This window comes from Equus quagga, chromosome 5 (assembly GCF_021613505.1).
Source record: "Equus quagga isolate Etosha38 chromosome 5, UCLA_HA_Equagga_1.0, whole genome shotgun sequence".
Taxonomy (NCBI): Eukaryota; Metazoa; Chordata; class Mammalia; order Perissodactyla; family Equidae; genus Equus; species Equus quagga.
Window position 1 is genome coordinate 13,794,887 of NC_060271.1, and position 23,577 is coordinate 13,818,463.

The 23,577-nt window shown below is 53.8% G+C and overlaps 1 protein-coding gene across 2 annotated transcripts; it reads right to left on the reverse strand.

Moving 5' to 3' along the window:
* Positions 1–1,939: 1,939 nt before the first annotated feature.
* Positions 1,940–21,262, reverse strand: LOC124239255 (E3 ubiquitin-protein ligase RNF220-like). Of its 2 annotated transcripts, none has more exons than XM_046660817.1 (11): positions 21,036–21,262; positions 20,859–20,901; positions 17,598–17,719; positions 17,107–17,239; positions 8,854–8,950; positions 8,561–8,647; positions 8,367–8,422; positions 8,157–8,235; positions 3,891–3,999; positions 3,674–3,748; positions 1,940–2,936 (listed from the first exon to the last, which is right to left on the reverse strand). In XM_046660817.1, the coding sequence occupies exons 1-11, from the start codon at positions 21,087–21,089 to the stop codon at positions 2,865–2,867; spliced, it is 927 nt and encodes a 308-aa protein (XP_046516773.1). In that variant the 5' UTR covers positions 21,090–21,262; the 3' UTR covers positions 1,940–2,864. The 2 variants fall into 2 exon arrangements, with proteins under 2 accessions (XP_046516773.1, XP_046516774.1); XM_046660818.1 differs by having other exon boundaries at positions 8,157–8,238; positions 21,032–21,253.
* Positions 21,263–23,577: the final 2,315 nt, after the last annotated feature.

Consider the following 23,577-nt stretch of genomic DNA (forward strand, 5'->3'; position numbering starts at 1 on the left):
CAGTTCACTCAAGAGAGGCATCTCTGACCTCACTGCCAGGGAGTCTGAGGTAGAAGCCAGATGGGGAGCTGAGGATGCAGAGGGTGGAGGGCCTGCCCTGGTCCATCACACTTTGTCAGGAAGCCACTGGATCTAAGAAAGTTGCAACATGTGCAGTGATGGGCAGCTGGAGTGGGGAGCAGGAAGACACCAGTGCCATATGGGAGCTGGGACAGGCTAAGTCAGGAGCCCTACAGGCCTGAACCAGGGCAAGGGCATTTGGCTGAAACAACAAACTCCTTCATCTCCTTGAAGGAGACCCACTTGGATCCTCTCCAGGCAGGAGAGGTGGCTTTAGTCTTAAGAGTTCTGTGTCATCTGTCATTCTACAAGTCACTGCTACACTATGTTGGCACATAGGTATTCAATAAATATTTGTTGATTGAGTGAGCATACTGTGGTGATCAGGGGACTTGGGAAGGCAGGGATGGGCTTTGAAAGTTTGACAGGCAGTGAAGGAGATGGCTGGCAAAGCTCTGGGTGGGAGCTGACTCCTGATATTTTCAGGGCTGATGGACCTGTCTTCAGAGGTGAGCTCTATCTTTGTTGCATCAGCCCTCTGGGACTTTCCACTGCTATTTGCAGCCCATTCCTGTGCTGTGTGGCTGCATTCCTAGTGATGGCCAACAGGTGGCAGTGCTGCCTGTGCCATGAGACAAAGCTCAAGGATCTCACAGCAGGGCAGGCTTCATGCCCTCACTCTGGGTTAATGTCCTCTGTGAAAGACCATATAGTCCCCAGGGTGGAGTAACCAGTCATCAAGGACCTACTGAGTCCAAGGCAGGGATAGGGGAGAGTCGAGACCTGAAAGGAGCCAGCCCAGTGGGCACTGGGCATTACCCACGTCTTTTCCAAACTCAGCAGTCACTGTGGCTGCTCCACCATGACAGGCCACATACATTGCTCAGAATCCTGGGCCCCAGGATCCTTGTATTCAGGATATTTGGTGCCATCAAGCTTGGCATGGGCCTGTGAAGGGCCTTTGCAAGGGTGACGTCATCTGGGTGCAGAGGGAGGTAGGAGCTGCCAACTGGACCCAGTTCTGTAGTAGTCACTGGGCATCGCAGAGGAGATGGGTGTGTCTAAGGCAGGAGATTTGGGAAGGTGGTAGGTGGGCCTGGTGTGTAAGAATGTGTAAAGGGAAGGAGTCGGAAGTCATGGAGATACTCTGGGGTCAAATTTTAGCAGAATCTTGTTTTCTCAAAACAGCTTTCTGTGGTGGGCAAGGCCTCATGTGCAGCTTCAGGCACCTGCCCAAGCACTCAGGATGCTGATTACTGACTGGCTGTGGGGAGCCATAGGGATGATCTGACAAAGTGCCATGTCCAGTGCTAGCTGCCCAGCCTCAGTTCCCTGACTTGAAGGTCCAGCTTGGATAATAGGGTTTTCTACTATTTCCATTTGTCCCAGGCAGAAGCTATACCCAGCTGTTGCTCAGTAGGATGGAGAACACAAAGGCCATGGGGGGCTTAAATGGTGGTTCCTTTTTTGGTCCCTGGCTCATTTCACATTTCAGGGGACTAGAAAGGGGTAGAGCTTTGGGGTTTATGTTTTCACTCAAGCTTATAGCTGCTCCTGCCCTAGATTGGGGGATAGAGCTTGCATCCCCTCTGTACCCCCAAGCTCTGACCTCTTCTGTGATTAATGAGCTGACGATTCTGCATCGATAAGAAATTAACCTGGAGCCCCTACCCATCAATAGTCAGGAGTCCAGGTCCTGAGCCCCACCCCCAACCCCAACGGAGTGCTCCAGGGCCCCTGAGCAGACCAACCCTGCATTGCTTTACACACCCACAGCCAAGTTCTTCCCCCACACTGCTGCCAGGAATTAACCCCTTAACTGCCTCTGTCCACACCACCCCATCACCCACCCCTCCCTACACACATACACACAGGCAGCAGCTGTTTATATTGGTTTAATCCATGTCAAATGTAGTTTACAAAGGGAAAGGACAAGTACCTTTGTATAGAATATACAGACACAGCATCACACCATGGGGCCCACGGGAGGGGCGGGGGAGACAACACTTCTCCCTGGGAACAGCAGCTCTAATCCCAGGAAAGGTTCTTGGCAGAAGGCTGGGCAACCAGGAGCACCCTCACCCAGCCCCGATCTCAGCCCCTGCGACAGCTCGGTTCCCATTTCCTGTGCCTCCCCCCTCCCCCAACTCCTTATAAAGAGCCCCAGGAGCTAAGACTAAGGAGAGGATCATGTCCCTTGGGGCATGTGCCCCATGTCTGGGAGAAGAAATATACACCACTGAACACCGAGCACATGGGAGAGGGAAGGGACACCATGGGAGAGGGCGAGGCAGGCACCCCAAGAGGTGGATGGGCCGAGCTCCCAGCCAGCCCTGAAGGGGGCCCTGCTTCCAGGTGTTCTTAAAAAAAAAGAAAATCATACAACCAAAGGGGAAGGTACGGGGTAGAGGGCAAGGAGTTGTCCCATTTATACACAACATTGTAAACATACACGGTCTATATTACATGTGCTTCAGTCTGGTGTTTGCATGTCTGTCTGTCCGTCTGTCAGTCTGGGGGCTGGATCTCAGGAGCCTTGCTGCTACTCCCCCCACCCCCACCTCCCTGCCCCACCATGGGAACAGAACCCGGAACAGGTATGGTCCCCAATCTTGGTGGGAGCCAGCAGGCAGGGCCTGGGCCTCAGCCTCCACTCTGGCTCCAGAGTCCTGTGTGTGCGCGCGCGCGTGTGTGCATGTATGTACACGGGGAACCTGTGTGCAAGTATGTACAAGGGGGAGGGTCACGTCACAGAGGCGGGGCAGGCAGGCTGCTGGAGGCCAGGCCTGCCTGGGGTGGCTAGCTCACAAGTAGATTCTCCGCAGGTCTCCGGGCGCTGTGATGGTGTTGCACTGAGGGCAGAGCTTCTTGGCACCCTGCAGGGAGAAGAGGGCGGGCTCTGGTTATACACACTGGGCTGCATGTTTGCTTGTGTGAGCACCTGAGCCTGCAGCCGTCTCCCTGCACCAGCTGTGTGCTGGGACCTCGGTCCTGTCAGCCCAGGCTGGGGATGCATGGGCAGCCTCTGTGAGCAGGCAGGCACGCTCCTGTGTTGGGGGGACGCCAGGATCAAACCGCCTGGCTAGCCCCGCAGCGGGAGCCCCGGTAATGAGAACAAGGCTGGGTCCAGCTGTGGCTGCCGCGGCCCTAACGAGATTACATGCGGCCTTTGATCAGGACACAGAGCCCACGTCCGGGCCTTTTATTGCTGTCTCCGGGCGACATTTTAATGGCTGCTCCTGAGCGAAGAGCAGGGGCAGGAGCAGAAGGAGCTTGGTAATGGGAGGGGGAGGGGATGAGGCCCTGGTCCTGCTTATCCAGACCCAGCCTCCTCCTGACCCAGGATCTCACCAGTGTGTGTAATACAGTGGGCTTTCTGGGGGTTGGGGCAGGGGGAAGGGAGCAGGCTGTGAACCTGCAGAGGGGGAAGGGCTGGGGAGGAAAAAATGTAGTGAGTTTGGGGGATGAAAAACCTGGCTTCTGGCTGTGTTCTATGTTCCTGCTCCCCCCTGCCCCTTGCTCCAACCTCCCTCAAGCATGCTCAAGCATATGCATGGACACCCAGGCAGTACCCAAAACAGCCACCCACTCCCCAACCCCCACGCCACCTCACCAGGGTCCGTAGCCAGCACTCCTCGCAGTGCACATGCCAACACTGGATGGACGTTAGGGGCATCGAGTATGAGTCCTAGGGAGGGGGTGGGCAGAGAAAGGTCACTCTGAGGCTGGCCCACCCTCTAAAGAGCTCAGATCACAGTGCAGAGACCCTCTCCAACCCCAGGGGGCAGTGAAGCTCGAGCAGGGGCACGCCCAGGCTCCCTTCCTCTCACCATGCAGATGAGGCATTTGTAACGGTCCCCACGGGATAGCTGCCGTTCAAGTTCCCTGACCCGAGCCTTCAGGGCCTCAAACGTGGTCACAGCTGAATCCTCGGTGATTCTGTAAAGAGGACAGCATAGTTGGGCAGGTAGCAGGCTGGCATCCCTAATCTGAACCTCCAGCTTACACCTCCTTTGAATTCCAGAACCACATATATAAATGTCTCCTAGATATCCTCGCCCCACTACCCCACCCATATCCTGTATCTGCAAATTCCACATCCCAGAACTGAACTCCTCACCCTTCTAGTTCCTCCACCCCCATCCAGGTGAATTTCTAAACCAGATACCTGGGAACCATTCTCAAACTATTCCTTCCCAGTCACCCCGACATCCAAAATCTGTCACTAGCTCCTGCTATCTCTGGAATCTCTCTACTTGTACCGCAAGTCCAGGTTCTTTCATCTATTCTATGGATTATTCTGCTAACCGGAATGGCCTCTATGCCTCCAGTCCCCTCATCTCCATTCCATTCTCCCAGCAACTAGAATTTTAGAAATTTGACCATTTCTACTTCCAACATGTCAGTGTCTCCCTCTGAGTAAACGCTACCAAACTCCTCACAAGCCTTACAAGTGCCTCTGTGGTCCAGCTCCAGCCAGCAGCACCCCTTAGCACCCTGCTACATACTTTATGCTCCATCCACAGGGAACTACTAAGTTTCAACACACCACCATTTTTCATTTCCTTGGCCTCTCGCACTTTCTGCTTCCTCTGGATCACCCCACCTCCTAACTCACCAGCTCCACTGATCTCATCATTCAGGCCTAGTTCCCACCTTCTCCCAGCAGCACCACTGGTGGCTGCCTTTTCTAGCACCTTGCACTGGACTCCACCACAGCAGCGTAATGGCAAATGTCTCTGTCTCCTCAGCTAGACTGTTCCCTGAGGGCAAGCTGCTCATTCCACCAATACTGACTATGGACATTAACCCACACTAGGCATGTGAGCAGACGTAAACACTTGCTGAATAAAGAACCAGTCCAACCCCCAGGGAGAGTAAGAGATGTGGCGACGAAGAGTCTTCATAGTCTAGGTCTCTGGGCTACAGGCCTGGCATACCTCAAAGGCTCCTTGTTGTGTTTTCCTAGGCATATCAGATGCCCAGGTAGTCCTCACCTGTTGTCCAAGTCCTGCACAAGAAAGTCCCTACAGCTTCTCACAGACTCTTTGGGCTGCAATACTGAGCAGGGAACAGCTAGGACTATCTCAAGGAGTGGTCCCTCCCACTCCGAAAACAAGTGAATAGAACCCAGAGGAGCTCACAGAGGGAGAAGAGGCCTTCCTGGAGGAACAGAAAAGATGGCACTGGAGACAGGCCTCAGGGAAGAATGATGATGATAATACAAATAAAAGAGCTAAAACTTAGTAAGCACTTACTAAATGCCAGGGGTTGCACTGAGGGATTGATAATTATCTTATTTACACCTCACAAAAGCCCCATGAGAAGATTCTAATATTCCCATTTTATATGAGGAAACGAGAGCACAGAAATATTAAGTAGCTTGCCCAAGTTTCATAGAGAGTAAGGGAGACAGGATTGCCTGTCTCCAGCCCTGGCAGATGGATTCTGTGTGACTAACCATTACTCTACACTGGCTATACCCAGGAAGAGATGGGTCTCCAGGCCCAGGCAATAGTAGGAACAAAGGCCAAAAGGCCCAAGAGCCCCATCTGGCTGGAAGGCTCACCTGTGGGTAGGCAGAAGGTGCTAAAGTGGGAAAGGAGGTCATATCCAGGAAGACCTTAGATGCCACAATCAGAAAGTAAAGTTTATCTTACAGGCAATGGGAAGTTGTTGAGGATGTTGGAAGAGGGCTGTGAGAGAAGAAGAGCTGAGGTTCAGAAGATGTGTGGTATGATGTGGGCAAAGATCATCTCCTAGGGTGGCCTGTTCTGCCAATGTCGGGGAGACAACTGGCTCAGAAAAGTGGAAAGCTAACAGGTGGTCTGTCCCTGCTGGGCATAAATGGCAATGGAGGGCACGAGGAGGATGGTGGGTAACATTCCAGAGGCAGAAACAAACTTTGATCTCTGACCTTTCTCTCTTAGGGCGCTAGCAGCAACACAGAATGTGACTTTCTGATGGCTGTGTCCCTATATCAGGAATGCTCTAGATCCATCACTTCATGGTCCATGATTCTCTCTGCCTGCCTCTCTCCAGGGAAGCTGGGAAAGCCTGTGGCTCCAGCTCCTTCTAGTACTGGCTGATTCCCTGGAAGTGTCCATTCAACTTTCCAGCTTTGGAAGCCTTCACCACCCCCTCCCTCCTGACAAGAAGCTGCACAGCTGTCTCCTCCTCCGGCATTTTGCCCAATGCCATATGTGCCGTCCCTATCTAGATTGCTGGTAAATTCCAGAGGAGACAAGGATGGGTAACTATGCTCCCTTCCTCTGCAAGGGCCAGGCTGGGCATTTGCCTGGTCCTATGTGGTTACTTCAAAGATGGGGAAACAAAGGCCTTGAGCTGGGGGCAGCCTACCCCAGAGTAGAGAACTAACTTTCCAACCCCAAACCAGAAAATGAGCTAGAGTTGGAAAGGCAAAAAGGATGGGGCCAGGAGAGAATGAAGCCATTTCCTCCTCCATTTTCAAAAGCTCCAAGGCCACATCCAACTCCAGAGCCCACCCTATCCTGGATTTGCTAAGCACATACCTGGTCTCTACTCTCTGCTCTGGTGAAATACACAATCCTCCAGCCCCTGACCTAGGTTGATTGTGGACTATTCCTAAGCCCATCCAGGGTATAGGGTGGAGAATTTCCTGGAAGAAGCCACGGCATCCTGCTGTCCTCCTTCCCTGGGTTGTGAAACAGATCTAGAGTGGGAACCCATATTGTGTACAACAAAGAGAGAAGTCATGGGGACCAAAGGGCCCCAATCTTGGCAGATCCAGAGCCAATGGAGATCTCTGCATATGACTGAGCCAGTCCCCAACTCATCCCAAAGAGCCCACCTATTGGTGCCTGTGCTCACACAGGTGGGACAGAAATCCTGATGTCCCCCAGCCTTGGTTGGGTAGTGCCTTCATGGATGGCCACTGGCTCTGGCCCCCACCTCCCGCTTGGGCGCCATCCCTGATTAATGATCTTGTCTTTCTGATTTATGAGCAGCCCCTCTAGACGAGGGTGGGCGCCCCTTATGGCCCCGCCCGCCCCGCTCAGCTGGAGTAGAAGAGAATTATTAAATAAACATCCATACGTCATTCCACCCCCCACAAGCTGGTTGCACCGAACCCGTGCGGCCCGCTCTGGCGCTGACACGGAGCAGCTGCGGTGATTCATGGGCAGCCGGGCCCCGTGCTGCGGCCCATACATCATGCCAGCAGCACTTGCGGCCCCGGCCGAGATAAACTGATCAACCACAACGGGCTGGAATGAATTTATGACAACACAAAATGGAGGGAAACAAATGGGAGGTGACCCTGGGCCACCGACCTGGCCCTGCACTGGCCTGCAATCCACTCTCCTGGCAGGAGGCAAGATGGAACACTGGCCCCGGAATGAAGAGGCTGCCTTTTAACCCCAGGCAACCGAGCCTCCAGTGGAGGAAGGGGTGGGTGCAGGGAGTTAAGCAATGGCCAAAGGCAGCAGCTCCAGGCAGCTAGAACCGGACAATGCTACCTCCTGGGGCCAGACCTGCCCTTGCTTGGGCTTTCTGGAAAGGCAGTAAGGTACCCAGCTGATTCAAGTCCTTGTGGCTCCTGGGGATCCAGGCCAGGGGCTGCCTAGCCCTGACTGAAGCACTCACAGGTCCCCTTTTCCCCTGTTAGAGAACTCAGGCCAAAAATTCCTACGGAAGTGATGAGACCCAATGCTCCTGCCTAAAACCCACTGCGAGCGCCACCCGGGACAAGAAAAATGAAACCAATTTAGCTTCCGATTAAGAAACAGAAACTGGAGATGAATCAAGTGCGCCGGCTGGGCTGGGGGGACATACATCACGTTTCCCGGGCGGAGGCCGCAGCAGCGAGCAGGCAGGCAGGCGGACTGCCTCCTCCCTCCGCCAAGGCTCCCAGGGCTATGGCCCAGTGATCAATTCACAGAGTAACGCTTAGCACCAGCTGGGCCCCGGTGCCGGCTGTGTGCCCAGGGCTGCAGGACTAAGCTGTGCTTGAAAGGCCCAGGAGCCCTGGCAGCAGGCTGTCCTGCTTGCAAAGGGCCCATCTCCTCTCACTGAACTGCTGTCCCAGAGACCCCCTCTCCCGGCCAAACACTCACTTCTCGATGTCGCTATTCTTGCAGGTCTTCTGCATGGCCTCCTGCTTGCTGCTCTCACCGTTGCTGGTAGATGGCATCTCTGCTGGGACAGAGAGGCAACTCATACTCTGGCCAGACTGGGCAGCACAGGTGAGGGGTTGGGTTTGAATCAGTCACCACTACCCAAAGGATGTCCCCTCTTCCCCATTACTAAGCTGGCTTGGGACTTACCATCACTGGCCCATTTAGAGAACTCAGGTGTGATGCGTGTGCTGGGAGGGCCGCCACTAGGGAAAGGAAGGAGAAAGAACACAGTGAGCCCTGAAGGCAGGCAGGACAGCCCTGAGGATGGGTACTGGGTTGACCCCTGCCTCAGGGCTTCCCATCCCTTTACCCCACCCGCCCAAGCCTGTGCCCACACTTGCTTTAGAACTGCGCCCCGGAGTGCCTCTCTCTCCTTGGCTTCACCAGGCTCCTCGCCTGTGCAGGGGATGACGTCAGCCTCCGTGTATCTGGCATGATGGTCAAGGACAATGGATCCTAGTTTGCAGTAGGCCATGAGGGTTGAATCCTCAGGAGGGCTTCCCCTGGCCAAAGCTGAGACACTGACCCTGGGTGGGTGGTAGTGTGGGCGAGTACCAGAGGTGCTAGCTACTTCTCTTATTTCCTTTGGCCTGTCCCACCAGCCCCACCTTGTCCCACAGTGCCCCAAGGATACTGTGGCTTCCCATACTCCAGAGTGTCATCCCCATCCACATCCAAGTCAGCATCACTGTCCGGATTTTCTTTGCCGCTGCACATGACGAAGCCAGAGCCTGTGGGAAGCAGGATGTGAGGAGGGCCAGGGGCCAACAAGACTAGGCCAAGGGTGCTCCTTCTGTTGCCTCTAGGTAGAGGTCAGGTTTGGGCCAGATAAAGCCCAGACAGAAATTTGGGCCTGGAATATAGAGAGCCACATACTTAGGTGCTCTTGACTCTGACATTTCAGTCCCTTTCACTTTGTATACCGCATCCTTCTCTGCCACAGCTTGCTGCTCCAAGTGGTCTCTGCTCATAAACTAGCCCATTCATACACTATGTCAGGTCCTCAGGAGATGCCTAGTCGAGGCCTGCTGTATACCTGTCTTCCAGGTCTAGGAAGAGCAGGAAGAAGACAGAGAAATTCAGGTCTGCAAGGCCACGCCCACCCATGACCTGGGTATCCTGTGTCCCACGGTCCAGCCTGACAAGTCCATTGGAGGGGAGAGTCGGCTGGCTAAGGCCAGTCACAGCCATACAGCAAGGACCCCCAGCCAACGTCCTGATTTTGGCCGCCAGGTCCTTGCCAGCAAAAACACCAGGCAGCTGTTCAAATATTTGGTGTCTGAAGCGCCTGACATTAATTATTCATCTCCACCTCACTCAGCCCAGATTCCTGGACAAGCGCAGTTATAAAGGGATTAGGAAGGGCCAGACGAGGGAGGATAGGCATGCACACCTGCTTCTCAAAGCAGTCCACGAAGGCACTGAGGCTGGGCAGAGGCAGGGCCAAAGGCCAGGAGGGCAGCTAACCCCACTAAGGTGCATTTGGCTCAGCCACAGGCAGACTCTTGGCCCATGGGGAGGGGTGAGTGGCTCAGGCTACAGAAGGCCTCCTCACCAGTCTGTGCTCTGACTCCCAGGACCACCCTTCCTGAAAGCCCAGGGTCAAGGGCCACAAAGCTGCTTCTCCCTTCCTGGCCTTGCCTTCTCCCAGTGGTCTCAGACAACATCTCACTAGCCAGCACAACAGCCCTGCTAGGACAGAAAGTGATGGTATTTGTGGTGAGTGGAATCAGCATAGAAATCCTTAAAGGGGTGAAGAAGCAGCTCGGGGTTCTGCCTGATAATCTCAGAAATTTCTTTTTATCCATTCTTTCCACTCAGGTCCTTACACTCTCATCAAGGTAACAGTTTTGTAATGGGGCCTCAAGATTCTTGTCTGTTCCCCATCCGTCTTACCATATAGTTCTGACCCTTCTTTTCCCTGCTCCAAAACCATCTATGGCTTCCCACTGTGTGCACAATCAAGTCTAGGCTCCTCGGCCAGATCCATGAAGATGTGGATGTACCTTCTTCTCTACATTCACTCTTTTCCTCACTTCACTCCATAATCCCTATGCATATGGACAGACTACCTACTGCACCTCAAACATAACCCCGTATGTCCTGCTCTTAAGACTTTTGCTCATGCTATTTACTCCATCTGGCATGCTCTCCTTCTGAAGCCCATTTCAAAAGCATTTTCTTCCTGATCCTGCTTCTCCCTTGTATGCCTCCGGTCTCTGGTCTCACAAAGGTCCCAGTCATCCCAGAGGTAAGCAGCACCCGGGAAAGACAGAGGCTAGCACAGCCTATGCTCCACCTCTCCCTGACACTCCTCATTTGCCCTCCACACCAAGGCACCAACTAACTTGAGGCAGCAGGCAGGTCAGCAGTGGGGCCATTAAGCTGAGAAAACACCAAGTTACAGCTCTGTCTCCTGCTCACAGCCAGGTGTCCTGACAAGCAATTCCCACCTTGTGGGTGAGTGGCACCTCTATAAACCCTCTGACAGTTTGGGAGACAAACTCTGCCATCAATCAGAATGTAGCTATCAGGTTCACTTACAGCCTGTGCCGAGCCCTGCCAATCCCCCTCCCCCAAGTACACCCAGCTCAGCGCTCAGCCTCACGTCCTCGGCTCACCCTGCCCTGCCCAGCCTGCCTTGGGGGTGGGCAAGAAGGAAAGCAAAGAACCCATGGCAGAGCTGAGCAAACAGGGCCCCCAGAGCTGCCAGGAAAAGTCCCAGCTTCTCAACACACAAAGCAGCCCTGTGGCCCGAAGTCCTTTCCCCTGCAGTCTTACTGCCTGCCAGGCCCTCAGTGGAACGCAGGTGTTGTGGTTTCCGACATCCTGCAGGTTTTCTCATGTCCCCAGGCCTTCGCACCTCCTGTTATCTCTGCCTAGAACCTTCTCCCTTCTAGTCTACAGAGCAAATGCCTGCTCATTCTGCAAGTCTGACTCAGCTCAACCATGCCTTCTGCTATTAACTCAGTGTCCACACAGAGTAGTTGCTCTATAAATACTTCCTGAATGACCTCTCACCTCAACAGCATCCTTTCTACCTTTACTGAGCTCATCCTCTGCCTGGCTTGGCACTGAGGACAGAGAGTTTCAAGATCTGATCCCTGCCCTCAATGTGCTGAGTGGGGATGAGACTTCCTCAGGTACTTCTACATAGGTGTCCCTTCCTTGGTATCCACCCAGACTCCTGTGCAACTCCAAAAACATATTTATTACCAGTAATGTCATTGTCTGTCACCAGACTGAAAGTGCAAGCCTGGCTCACTGCTGTGATCTCAGCATCACCCAGCACAGGGCCCACAGTAGGTGTCATACAACGCACTAGCAGTAATGGCTAAATGCCGACAACACTGTTCTATTGGATCCTGGGAGCCCTGTAGCAGAAGGAAGGCTGAGGCCTGATTGGCTGCTGGCCTAGAGAAACCTCTTAGGACACAACTTTCCCTGTCGGGCCCCAGCTCTCACCTAGGCAACAACCTTACGCTCCTCTGACCCTTGAGGCGGTATAGAGAGCACGACATATCCTGTTCTCCTGTTTGCCAATGCAAAGGCCTCTCTGTGTCTCTGGTCTGAGTAGCTTACTTTGACCCTGACCCCACCCCCCAGTGGAGACAGATGTTGGGAACCTCTCCCTACCCCCACAGGTGTTCAGAACAGGCTGTCGCTGCCAATTTCACTCTTGTGCTGCCCTAGCCTGTTCCAACCTCCTTCCCAGCGCATTAAACTTTATTTTCTTAATGAAATGTCACTTGCTGACTTCTAGCAGAATCATAATAAAAAGAAACGGCCATAAAGCCGTTTTATGCAGACAGCGCCCCCGCCAGCTTGCCCCCCCTCCTGCTTTGAGAGGAAGGCTCCACGGTCATTTTATGTTCTCAGCTGCTGGAACATCCCAAGCCAGTACTCAGAGGCAAGATGGCACAGAGAACTCCTTTCCAAGCCTCTGGCTCCTGTTCTGTGTAGGGGATAACAGGCAAGCTGCCACTCCTGCTGCTGCTATCCAGGGAAGCGACGCAGTCCCCAGAACCTCCAAGATGACCCAGAGTACTCTTTAGTCACCAAGGAGGCCCCCTTGCTACAGCTTGGCTCCACCTTAAAGTGGCACAAAGGCCTGGGCTACCACCCAGAGGCAAACTAAGCCTGATGGTCAGTGATGCTCAGCAGAGCAGGTACCCAGTCCTGGGAGGGTAGGCAGTGCAAAAAAAATCCCTTCCCTCCAAGTCAATACTCAGCAATAGAGAGGGAGAGGGTTAAGTGCAGAAATGATAAGTCTAAATTTTATAAAAACGACCCCTCTCCCATAAACTCATTTCTTCCTGGGTCATGGAGAAGAAGAAAAAAAATCAGTGTTAATTTAATCAATTGATTAGATGATCGATTGAGAAACTGGAGATGCCCGTTTACTGGGGCCAGTAACGTCCTGGAACCTGAAACCACAAAAAAGGAGCCATTGATTTCCTCACCTGCTACTCCCAACAAAACCAGAGACCAGGGAGAAAGGAAAGTCTTGGGGCCCTCCAGAGGCCTGTGCTCTCCAAAGGGGCGGGGGGCAGGGGGGCAGGGGGGCAGGGGCAGCAGCTTCCGGAGAGTTTTACAGTGGAATTAGTTACAGATGCAGTTACGGTGTCTTGTGTAAACGCCATCGATTGGGGAGCTGACAGTCTGGGGAGCTGCGATGCGGGACAATCAATCGGCCTGCAGTGTCACCTGCCACCTCGCTGAACAGTTGACAATGCAATTATCCAGTGTGGAGGCAGGGAGTTGGCGTGTGTCAAACGCACTTAGCCACTTTCCGGGCCTCCTCGATAGCGTGTTTCACTGCCTCACGTCAGGAGAGACGCATAGAGACAGACGCCCTTTAAAACCATTGATACTTGCTCCTTCTGCCTGCACTCCCTCTGTCCCAGCTTAACAATTGTGTTCCAAAAGGTGATTAAATCCCGTCACTCGCCACAGGGGACAGAAGGTACCTTGCTCCTTGCCACCTCTCCTCAGCTCTCCCTCCAGGCAACAGTTCTAACTGAAGGTGGTAAGGAGTCAGAAGGCAGCAGCCCTAACCCACTCCATCCCAAGACTGCCTCCAACAGTCAGCAGTTCCCACACCTGTCACTCACTGGACCAGGCAGCAGGGCTGCGCTGGGGCACATTTTGGGCATCTGGGGCTCCCATCTTTTGAGAACCAATGCCAAAGGAGGCAGCAGCTAAGGCCAGGCCTATTTCTCTGTGCCCTTGGACTCACAATACCTCTCACTCTCTTGACCCTTCAACAGGCGCTCAAGTTTTATCAAGCAACAGCCACTTAAATGATCTAAAGATCCGTGCCAAAGCTGCTCCGCCTGTCCTCTCCATGATATCTCACCCCAGGTTAGTTGGAACCAGCCTAAATCTGAGACAAGAACTAGAGGAAGATGTAGTCCCTAGGCCAGGATCTGGGCAGGAGAGAGGCCCTACATAGCTGCTTCTCTTGGTACCCACCCTCTCCCTCCCCTCTGCCTGTTTGATTTACAGGGACTCAAAGATACAGCTGCAGACACCTTCCATTTCCTGTGAAGCCTCCTGGGAAATTCTTTCATCTCGCCACTCTTGTCCCTATCACATCATTGCCACCTTATCTGAAACCAACCATTCCCATGTCCTCTCTCTAGCCTGTCCCTTCTAGACATGATGAGCTCCAGGCTCCTCAAATCCAGCTGGGTGAACTTCTCTGGCAACCAAGACAGGGGAGGGATCAAAGCTCAGTGCCCTAAGTCTTCTCCAGGAGATGGAGATAGGAAATGAGGAGAAGGTATGGCTCATTTGTCACATACCTGCTTTGACTACATGCAGGAATAGGTTTGTCCCCATGGGCTATATAGTTAGGTTTTTCCTGTGGCCTGCTGCTCTAGCCTAGAGGCCCCTTGCTTTGCCTAGGCCTGGCATGGTACCCCAGAAGAGAGTCCTTTTCTAACTGCTGAGCTCTTTTAGGGGAATGTGGTGAAGCACCAGGCTCTGTGTGCTGCCCTTCACGCGATTATAACTCTGGCTGGGGAGAAAGAGCAGCAGCAGGTTCATAAACCTAAGGTTCTGAGCGGACAATCAACAGCTTAGGCACACAGGCCAGGGTTTCTCCCAGAACTGGGAAGGCCAGAGTGTTTCCTAGACACCAAATGTTTCTTCCAACCGACTCTCTGCCGTCTTTGCTTATTTCCTTTAATCTCTTAAAGATCTATCTTTAAGACCAACCGGACTTATCTCGGTGCTTACTCAGTCCTTCATTTTGTCCTAAAATGCCAATTTCACTCCCAGGCCTGAGCTATCTGAACCTCCTGTCAGTAACCACAGGTCCCATATCCAAGGCCCATGCCCCTCAGCCAAGTGTCTCCACCAAAACCCTTGCTTGTTCACTGGCTCCACAGCCGATTACATTCAAGGCAACTGACTTGCTCCAGCACACCAGCTTCCAGTGCGCCTGGTGGGAAGCTTTGCTGAGGACGATGAAGGGGCTCTGGTCTGGGAGGAGGGATAGGGGATGATCGGATACAGGAACTTATCTGCAATTCTTCAATTCTTTCATATCTAACAAGGACAGCAATCTCTGTTCTGTCAGCACGCACAGTGCAGCTTAAATGGGCCTCACCGCTCGCCTGCTCATCCTGCCTCTGCTCCCTCTCTCTGAAGTTGGCTGGGCAGCTTCTTCAGCCGGTGTTATCACTCCCTCTAACCGGTCTTGGCAGGCAATCTAATTCCTCCTGAAAAGGTCACCGCCATTTTAACTGCCTTTCAATCACATTAAGCACGCGCTGCCCGGCTTGCGGCCCGGCCCGCCCGGCGGGCGATCAATGCGCTGTACTGACACCAGCCCGCCTGGCGGAGCCACACCCAACCCCCCAAGAGTTGGGGCCTTTCGGTCCTGGCCAGGGAGGGTAGACTGACAGATGGCCAGCTTCTGCAGATGGGGTTTTGGGGGCAGAGGCAGTCAGGCTCAGCCAGGGCCTCCCTTTGATAGCCCCCCCCACTGAGGAGCCTCAGCCTCCTCCGCTCCACTGTGCCCCACTCTCTGCCTTGTGGCCCCCGCTGATCTCGCTGTAAAACAGCCTTTCAAGTCTGCCCGTCTTTTGACTGCACTAAGCTGTTTAAGAGACGGCAGCGGCTTCTATCAGGAAAGCTGGAGCAATTCTCTGCAGATAAAGGCACCTCCGGCCCCTGTTCCCTCTTCAAGTCTCACTCTCATTCTCGCTCTCCAAATCGCTCAAAGAAAAGCCCCCTTTGAACTCCCCTCAGGAATTCTTGAAAGGAACAACCTCACAGTGTAAACACTCAGGGAAAACTGACACCTGCCCAGAGCCTAAGAGCCCCTCACACCCGCTCTGCAAGTGCATCCTGGTGCAGGGGAAATACTCTGTCAAATCAGCAGGCCCTATGCAGCTTTATCCGCCTTAAGCCTTGTCTGGTGCCCAGAAGCCATCAGGTCCAGTTATGTGCCAAGAAACCTAAGAAGTTGCCACAGCAATGGAAGATGTGACTATCTGCAGCTGCCAGCAGAGTGAACCCAGAGCAGCATCCTGGAACTGACCCTGCACGTGCTGTCACCAGACACCTGTGTGTACAGTTCACAGGATCTTGGGCTTTGCTGCTCATCCTCCCAGGGCCTCAGGCATCTAAACCTCCAGAACGGGACCAGAGTGAAATGGCAGATGAATAGGCTCCAGCTCAGTGCTCAGGCTCGGGGAACAGTTTGGTCTGATGAACCTTCCTGATTTACACTTTGGCTTGCCCCCAAAGGCTTGGGTAATATGAGAGAAGCCCAGAGGCATAATGGCCCACCTGGATCTGTAGCCCCTTCATGCTGCCAGTCTGCACTGGATGGCACTGCAGAGACCACTCCTCAGCACCAGCCCAAGGAGCACAGCCCCAGTGAGGCAGAGACCCTCTTGTCAGCCACCGTGAGATTCCCCAGGGAGCAGACACAGCAACACTCCCACGGGTGTTGCCCAGAAAACTGGAGGCAGATGGGAAGCAGATTGGCTCACTTAATGACCACAAGCTGCAGTGCCAGCTGTGCTTGTGCACAGAAAGAGAGAAGATGGAGACCAGGAAGCAGACAGCTCCCCCTTTCTCCCGCCCAAGGCAGGGGAGTTAGACAAGAGTATGTTGACTGTGGGCACCTACCAGCCTGCTGTTGGACCTGGTGGGGGACTTCCACTGGACGGAGCCATATCCCTCCAAGGAGCTGAGAGGGCAATGGAGCTGGGCAGGGCCCTGCAGGCCCCTCTGCAGCCAACTGGGGAGAGCCCAAGGGAAGCAGGGAGCAGCTGGGCCCAGGCCCCTCTTGCTTCAGGGCAGAGGGCGCCCAGGGAGAAGGGATGGGATCAGAGCTAAAATTAGATTCACCAATGAAGCTCATGGGAGGTCAAATTTTGCCATAACTCACTCTCTTCTCTGTAACTGATTTCCCTGACATGAGGCTGAGGAGGAGGAGGAAAATCCAATGTGTTTGCCTGGAAGCCCTCAGGGCCCTCAGTGCTGGAGGTGTACAGCAGGTTGCTGGATTCTCATTTATCAGCCTTAAGAGGGATGGAGTGATAAATGCATAACCGTCCCTTTAATATTTTATGCAGGTGCTAACGCGGCTTGGCTGTCACCTTCAATGCATCACCCGAGGCTGAGAGCCCCCCTCGTCACTCCTAGCTTGCAGCCTCACAATTCCATTTCCCCACCCAAATACATCCATTTTAATATGCACATCACAGGCAGCGGCACGGTCACAAAGGAACCCCGCCAGCAGCAGTTCCCACGTGGTGGAACGGATGACCAGCCACCAGCCCTGGACTCTTGGCTCCCAACAGATGGATACCCAGGAGAGGCCTGGCCACCAGAGTGCCACTGCCTATGTGTCAGCTGCTTGTACCTCGGAAGCCACCTTCCAGGAGAGTGGTGGCCCGTATCCGCTTCTGCCCGCACCACTCATACTCCTCAAAGCGGTTGCTGTTCTCATGCTCGATGTCCACGGCATCATCCTCAGCCATGCAGGAACCTTCCCTCTGTGAAGAGCAGAGCAGGATCATGCGGGTCCCAGGCCACCCCTACCAGTTCCCCAGGGCCTGCAAGGATTGCACAGCTCTAGCTCCCAGGTTGTGGTATGCCAGACATGCCCCCAGCTCTAGGGCTCCTGTGAAGTAAACGGATCTAGAGCCTGGGCCTCCTCCCAAGAATTTTCTACTAGAGCCCCAGGGGAGGAGTGGGAGAGTGAAAGTAAAGGAAGAGGGCAAAGAACAGAGAAGCAGCAGCTGCCGAGACCACACAGAGACCCCAACAGCCCATAGATTTGGGGGCAGACAGCAGCTAGTGTCCGGGGAAGGGAGGGAGAGGAGGGGAGGTAGGTGGTGATGGCCCCTCTACCTTAGAAAGGCAATGCTCCACATGCCTACTCATCTCCTGCTCCGATCCTGCCAGGGGGCGGTTGCACAGGGGACATACCTGCCCTTCATCTTGCTTCCTCCGTTTCATTTTCCCAATCCGAGCTGCATGAAGAAACCGAAAACAAAGCACAGAACAGGCAGACAGTCACTGTAGCTCCCAGGGTCCCAGGGGGCGTTAACATATCCTGATCTCCTGCCAGCCATTAGCCCTTTTGTTCAGTGCCTGATCTGGCCCTCATTATGCAGCACCTTCTGCTCCTTTGGAGAGTGAGCCTTGCCGAGAGCACCTGGGGAGGAGACTGGTGCTAGGCCCGCCAAGTGTCCACTCTTTGCCCACAGCTGGCTCAAGCTCAGCCCAGACCTCTCTATTGGCAGTGCTCAATGAATCAATAAGCAAAGATACTCCATGTTGCTGGGTATCTCCCCAGAAGGCCAAGACCATGGGCTCTTTTGGTGTCAAGAATTACAACTTTTGAGAACATCTCTTGGCTAGAACACAAGGTCCCTCCAGGGGCCTAATGTGGCCTGCTGTTCACCCATCAGCTAAAACCCCTTTTGTTCCTGCGCTAAGAGCCCCGAGGTACAGCCCTTAGTGTACTACCTAGAATTCCCTCAGGAAGAATTTCTCTCATGTCCTCTGGTCCCATTATACAGAAGAGGAGATCAAGGCCCAGTCACAATAGTATAGAGGGTCTGAGAGCCCAGGATACCTTGAGAGGGCAGACCTTACTGTGCCCACCCAAACCTGTTCCATCATTTCTAATCAGTGCAGAGGGGCTGGCAGGCCCCTGAGGCAGAGGGCTGCCTGCCATGCTGTCCCGCAGGGGGCTCAATTCCAAAGTGCACACTGCAAGCCCACAGCACTACTAATTAATGCTGAGAGATGCAATCATTTCTAATTAGCTCACTAATCCCTCTCTGCAGCCGTCCTGTCACTGAAGCAGGAAGGGGTCAAAACAAGGGACTCTGTTCCCTCTGGCCCCTCCCTGGATGCAAGAGCAGGAGCAGAGCTAGCCATGCTGTAGTGGGGGTCGGCGGTGGGGGGGGCCCACCAGTGGGGAACCATTCCCCACCACAGGGCCAGGAAGAACTTTCTCATGAACACTGACCCTGGTGGGAAGCTCATGAATGCAGTTTCGGGAGGGGGACACAGGTGAGAAGTGACACAGGTGAGAGCTGATACAATTTAGAGCTTCAACTGTGTGTCAGACTCAGAGTCAGCACCTTATGCACGGTAGCTCATTGAACCCTATATGCTGAAGCTACGCTGCATTATCCCTTTTAACGGAGGAAGAAACTCAAGGCTGAGAGAGATAAGGCACTTTCCAAGCAGCTAAAAAGTGGCAAAGGCAGGCTAGGAAACCACACCTGACTCCAGAGCTTGGAATGCTCTCCTGTCCTAGGAGTGCCTCACAACTTATCAGCATCAACAAAAGCCGATCCCGTGAGTGTGTAAAGGTCGCAAAAATATAGACTTGGGCCCCAACTCCTGCCTGTTGAGGGTCTGAGGCAGGGGGCTACTCCAACTCCAAAACAGAGTAGCTCTAGAAAGATCTGAACCAATAGGAAAGGCATCACCCCAACAGGACTGAGCATGGAGTTGGAGAAGCCCTGGTCTGTAGCCTGGCCCATCTCTTCAATTTCCTGCCCTCTCACTATGGGAGAGATGACTATGCTCTGGTGCTCCACTTGATTTTTGTGGACAAAGATCTCAATCCCTTCACCGTGACTGCCCTAACCCTTGGAATCTCAAGCTTGAGCCACCTTGACACTCTAGAGCCAGGGCTGGGATGGAGAGGGGATGCTAGATAGCACAAAGGCAATGAGGAAGGGACCCTGAGAGTTCTAGAAGCCTGTATGGTGCAGTGTGCCAACAGAAAATTTCCTCATCCACCCTGCTGAGAGCATGAGGGAGTGCCTCCCTGGTGAGAAGGGGCCTATGAGGGACACTGTGGATGACTGAATAAAGAAATGAATCTCAAAGAATTGCCAAGGAGGGCGCGATGCTGGACGCTCTCCTTGCTCAGGTCACTCAGGACAGAAGACCCCTGGGAGTCCCAGGAAAGCACCCTGAGGGACTGGGCATCGCCTGGAAAGTCTCAGACAAGCAAGGCAGGTTTGGTTTTTGTCTCAACACTCATCTTCTAAATCCTGAACTAAATTTACTAAAGCATGGTAGGGAAAGTTTTGCTCCCTAGCTAAAGGCTACCTCCGAGTAGGAAAAAGCCAAGTCTTTGCAAGGAGGTAGCATAATATGGTCGGAAGTAAACAAACTTCAGTTTAAATCATGGCTCAGTTACACCCCAGCTGTGTGATTTTAGACGAATCACCTTCTCCTCTCCCTGCCTCAGTTTCCTTATCCACAAAATGTTAACACTTTCAGCTCAGAGGTGTTATGATACTGATGCTTAACATGGTGCCAGCCCAGAACGAATGATCTTCCTTTCCCAGACTGGGGCTCGGACAGGCAGCAGAAACCAAGTGGCAGGAGCTGGGGATCCTGAAATGTCCACGGCCTCAGTCACTCACCAGCTGGCCCAGAGACCCTAAGCCCCTTACAGCCCACCCCTAGACATACCACACCCTAGTCAGCACAAAAAGCTGGATCATTCAATTGTGTTCAGCAAATAGGAAAGCTCCAGAGGTTTGAATCCGAAAGGGGGGCCGCCAGGTAGCGCATCCATGGCGTGCTTTCAGAGAAGGCCTCTAAGAGCTGTCGAGCCCACGCTGATCACCTTTGTGAAATGTGGGCCGACTGATAACTCAAAGAGCGCTGGGATGAGTTAGTTCCTGTTGCCGTGGGAACTCCAGATCTCACTGCATTGTCAAGTCTCAGCAGAGAGGCTGTATTCACACTACTGGGCGCTGATTAAAAACTGGAAGAAAAACATTCTCAGCGCCCTGCCGGCTTGTACAGTGAGGTCCCAGCAGTCTGCAAATTCAAAGCTGAGTTCCCGAGTGGAATTGTGTAGCTTGTTCCTCATTCTCTGGTACTTATTGCCCCCCCAGGGTTCTTCAGGGCCTTTAGAGAGGCTTGCGCCAAGAGTGGGAACCATAACCTCCATCCGACAGACAGAGAAACTGAGGGCAGCCGCCTTAGTTAGCACGTTGTCAGGCACTATGATTGCAACGAAGCCAACAGGCCTCAACGTCGAAGAGACCCAGGCAAGCCAGGAGCCGCAGGCAGCGAGGAGGGAGGAGGCCGGGGGTGGGGCGGAGGGAGGGGCCGGGCGACACTCACCATTCAGTCGGGTCTGCCGGTTGGCTCGCACTCGCAGGAAGGTCTGGGAGAAAATCCCGGGCAGATGCAAAAAAAGAGGAGAGAGTGTCAGGCGCGGCCTGGAGTCCGGGCCCCCACCCCAGCGCCGGACCCCGGTCCAGGCCTGCCCCGCCCCGGACAGCCCGTAAACAAACCTACTTCCTCCCTCCCGCCGGCCCCCCTGCTCCGCCGGCCGCTCCGGGCCCTCGGCATAGCCGCCGGGGGATGCTCTAACGGGACCCCGTGGCCGCGGCGCGGTGCCGCCCCAGCCCCGGCCTCCGGCGCTCCGGGCCCCGCGGCCGCCCGGCCGGCGAAGGGGGCGATGCGGGCGGATTCCCCCCGGCTGCCCGGCGGCGGCGGCACCTCAGCTCCCAGCGGCGGCGGCGGCCATGTTGGCCCTGATCACGTGACCCGCCGCCGTCGCGCGCTCGGGGTGAAAGTTCACGGTGTGGGGGGCGGCCGGACCGGGACCAGGAAACAGCTGCTCGCGCTCCTGTAGCGCCCCGCTGGGGCCGCCCTGGGGTCCCGCCTGCCGCCCGCGGAGCATACCCGCCCGTGTTTTAGCGGCTCCCGGGTCCTCCCACCCCCTCCACCCGCCCGCCCAGCGCGGGGCTCCTTCCGACCCGGAGACCGCTGTCCTAGGGCAGCGGCGCCGAGGCTGGCGCTTTGCTGGGGAGAAGGCATCGGAATTCCTGATCGCCCGTGGGTGATCCGATCGCATGTCCCAACTGTCCCGCCCCCCGCCCCTAGCCCTTCAGCACTCCCTTTGTGAGAGGACTCCTAACATTTCAGCTGTCTGCTGGACATCCCTTGGAGCTCCCACAGGCACTACACACCCACGCGGCCAAGGTGGAGCTCGACATCCCTCAAACAGGCGCCTTCCTCCTGGGTTCTCCATTCATAAGGGATACCACTGTCCACTCGGGTTTGCCCACACCGGAAACTTGAGAGTCGTCCTTGACGCCACCCTCCTTCATTCCTCACACTCAGTCCTCTAGATCCCAGGGAGTCTACCTTTAAAGGTCTCTTAAATCTTTTCATTTCTACCTCTGGGCATCTCTTACTCATCCTTCCAGGCTTAACGGAAAAAGACCTTTTCCTCCCATTAGAGTCTTTCCACCCCTACCCTCATTATAGCTCATACACATTTTTATCGGTGGACTGACCGCTTGGGGTCACCTATGAGTCATATGGGTGAACCCAGAACCCAGCACAGCACTTGGCATAGGCAAGTCATTCCTGAGTGTTTCTTCAATGGCTGTACCTATCTTGAATGTCACTGCTCTAGTTCATAATTTTATGAGCTCTATAAATTTGCAGCTGTCTCTCTTCTGGAAGGAACCCATCCTCCACATTACACACAGTGTGATCTTTGCATCGTGCAAAATTGACCTTGTGTCATCGTGCCTCCCCCCTCCTCCCGCCCCCAGTGTCATGTCGTCCCCTCTCCACCCCCTGTCTTCAAAGGTTCTCCATCTAGGAGATCTGTGACATAGCATGCAGGCCTTCTCTACCTGCTGTGTTCTCCAGATTCTTCTGCCACTCCTGCTCGTTCCTTTTGCCATCATGACACAGCTTTGCAGAGCTACCATAGCTCTTTGAGGGCTCCATGCTCTAAACTCTGGGCTAGATTACCCTTCATGCCCCCATATGCCCTGCTTGGTTAACTGTTGTTCATCCTTTCAGGACTATGGGAAGGCTTCACTTTCACCCCAAGGTTGAGTTGGTTCCCTTCTCTGAGTTTTCATGGTTCCTTGGCTTTCCTTTACATAACTGTCCCTTCTACTTGGAGGGGGTCATCTTTATCCACTTACCCAGCACAAGGTGTACCAGGGAGCAGATATCAGTGGGAAAGGGAGGAGAATATGAGGGAAGCCCTTGAGCCAGTGCAGGGCTGGGAAACAATCTAGGATTCAGGGCCAGACAGACTCCAGTTCAAATCCTGATTCTGTTATTCATAATTTATATGTTTTTAGAAAAGTCACTCCCCCTCTCTAGGCCTGTTCCTGTAGCAATAAATTGGGGGCAGTCAATCCTAGTCTGCACAGTTGCTGTGAGGGTAAAGTGAGGTAATAGTTAAGAGGGTTAGGTAACCCAGCAGGGGCTAAGTAAATGGGAATCCAAACCAGAAACCAATACCGCTTGCTTTCAAGGCCTAGTTCAATGACTTTTGAAAAAAATCCTATGTAACTGAGTAACTACTACATGCCAGGCATTGCCTAAAGATCAGGGGATGAGATACCCAGCTAATCCCTGGGGTACTTTGCAGCTTTACCTCCTACCGGTTTGCCTTGTGTTTTACATTTTAACAAAACCAAATTGCTAGCAGGTCCCCACATACATCATTCTGTGTTATACCTTTATACCCTTTGCACATAGTATTACCTTGATCTAGAATACCATCTTCCTTGTCCCCCAAAGTGAACTCCTACTCATCCTCTGAAACCCTGTTCAGTCATTACCTCCTCTGTGAAGCTTGCTCTGATTTCCCCCTCTTTCCACATGCTATCCTAGAAACTTATTTATACCCTGTCATAGCACTTAAAACGCTGGGCTCTAATTACCTATTGCAGATCTCACCCCTTGAATGCAAGGACACTGGGCTGAACATGAGTGAGTACTAGATGAATGTTCAAGTAAAGGAAGGGAGTAAAGAAGGATAAGACAGGGTCCTTGCCTTGGAGGAACTCCAGGTCTAGTG

What these genes read in the sequence shown, in the direction of transcription:
- LOC124239255 (XM_046660817.1), bottom strand. Translation starts at nt 21,089, where the DNA reads ATGCCGAGGGCCCGGAGCGGCCGGCGGAGCAGGGGGGCCGGCGGGAGG. An exon ending in CCGGCAGACCCGACTGAATG is followed by an intron (nt 17,720 to 20,858) that starts GTGAGTGTCGCC and finishes TTCTTCATGCAG; the next exon opens with CTCGGATTGGGAAAATGAAA. An exon ending in CCTGGAAGGTGGCTTCCGAG is followed by an intron (nt 8,951 to 17,106) that starts GTACAAGCAGCT and finishes TGCTTCCCACAG; the next exon opens with GCTCTGGCTTCGTCATGTGC.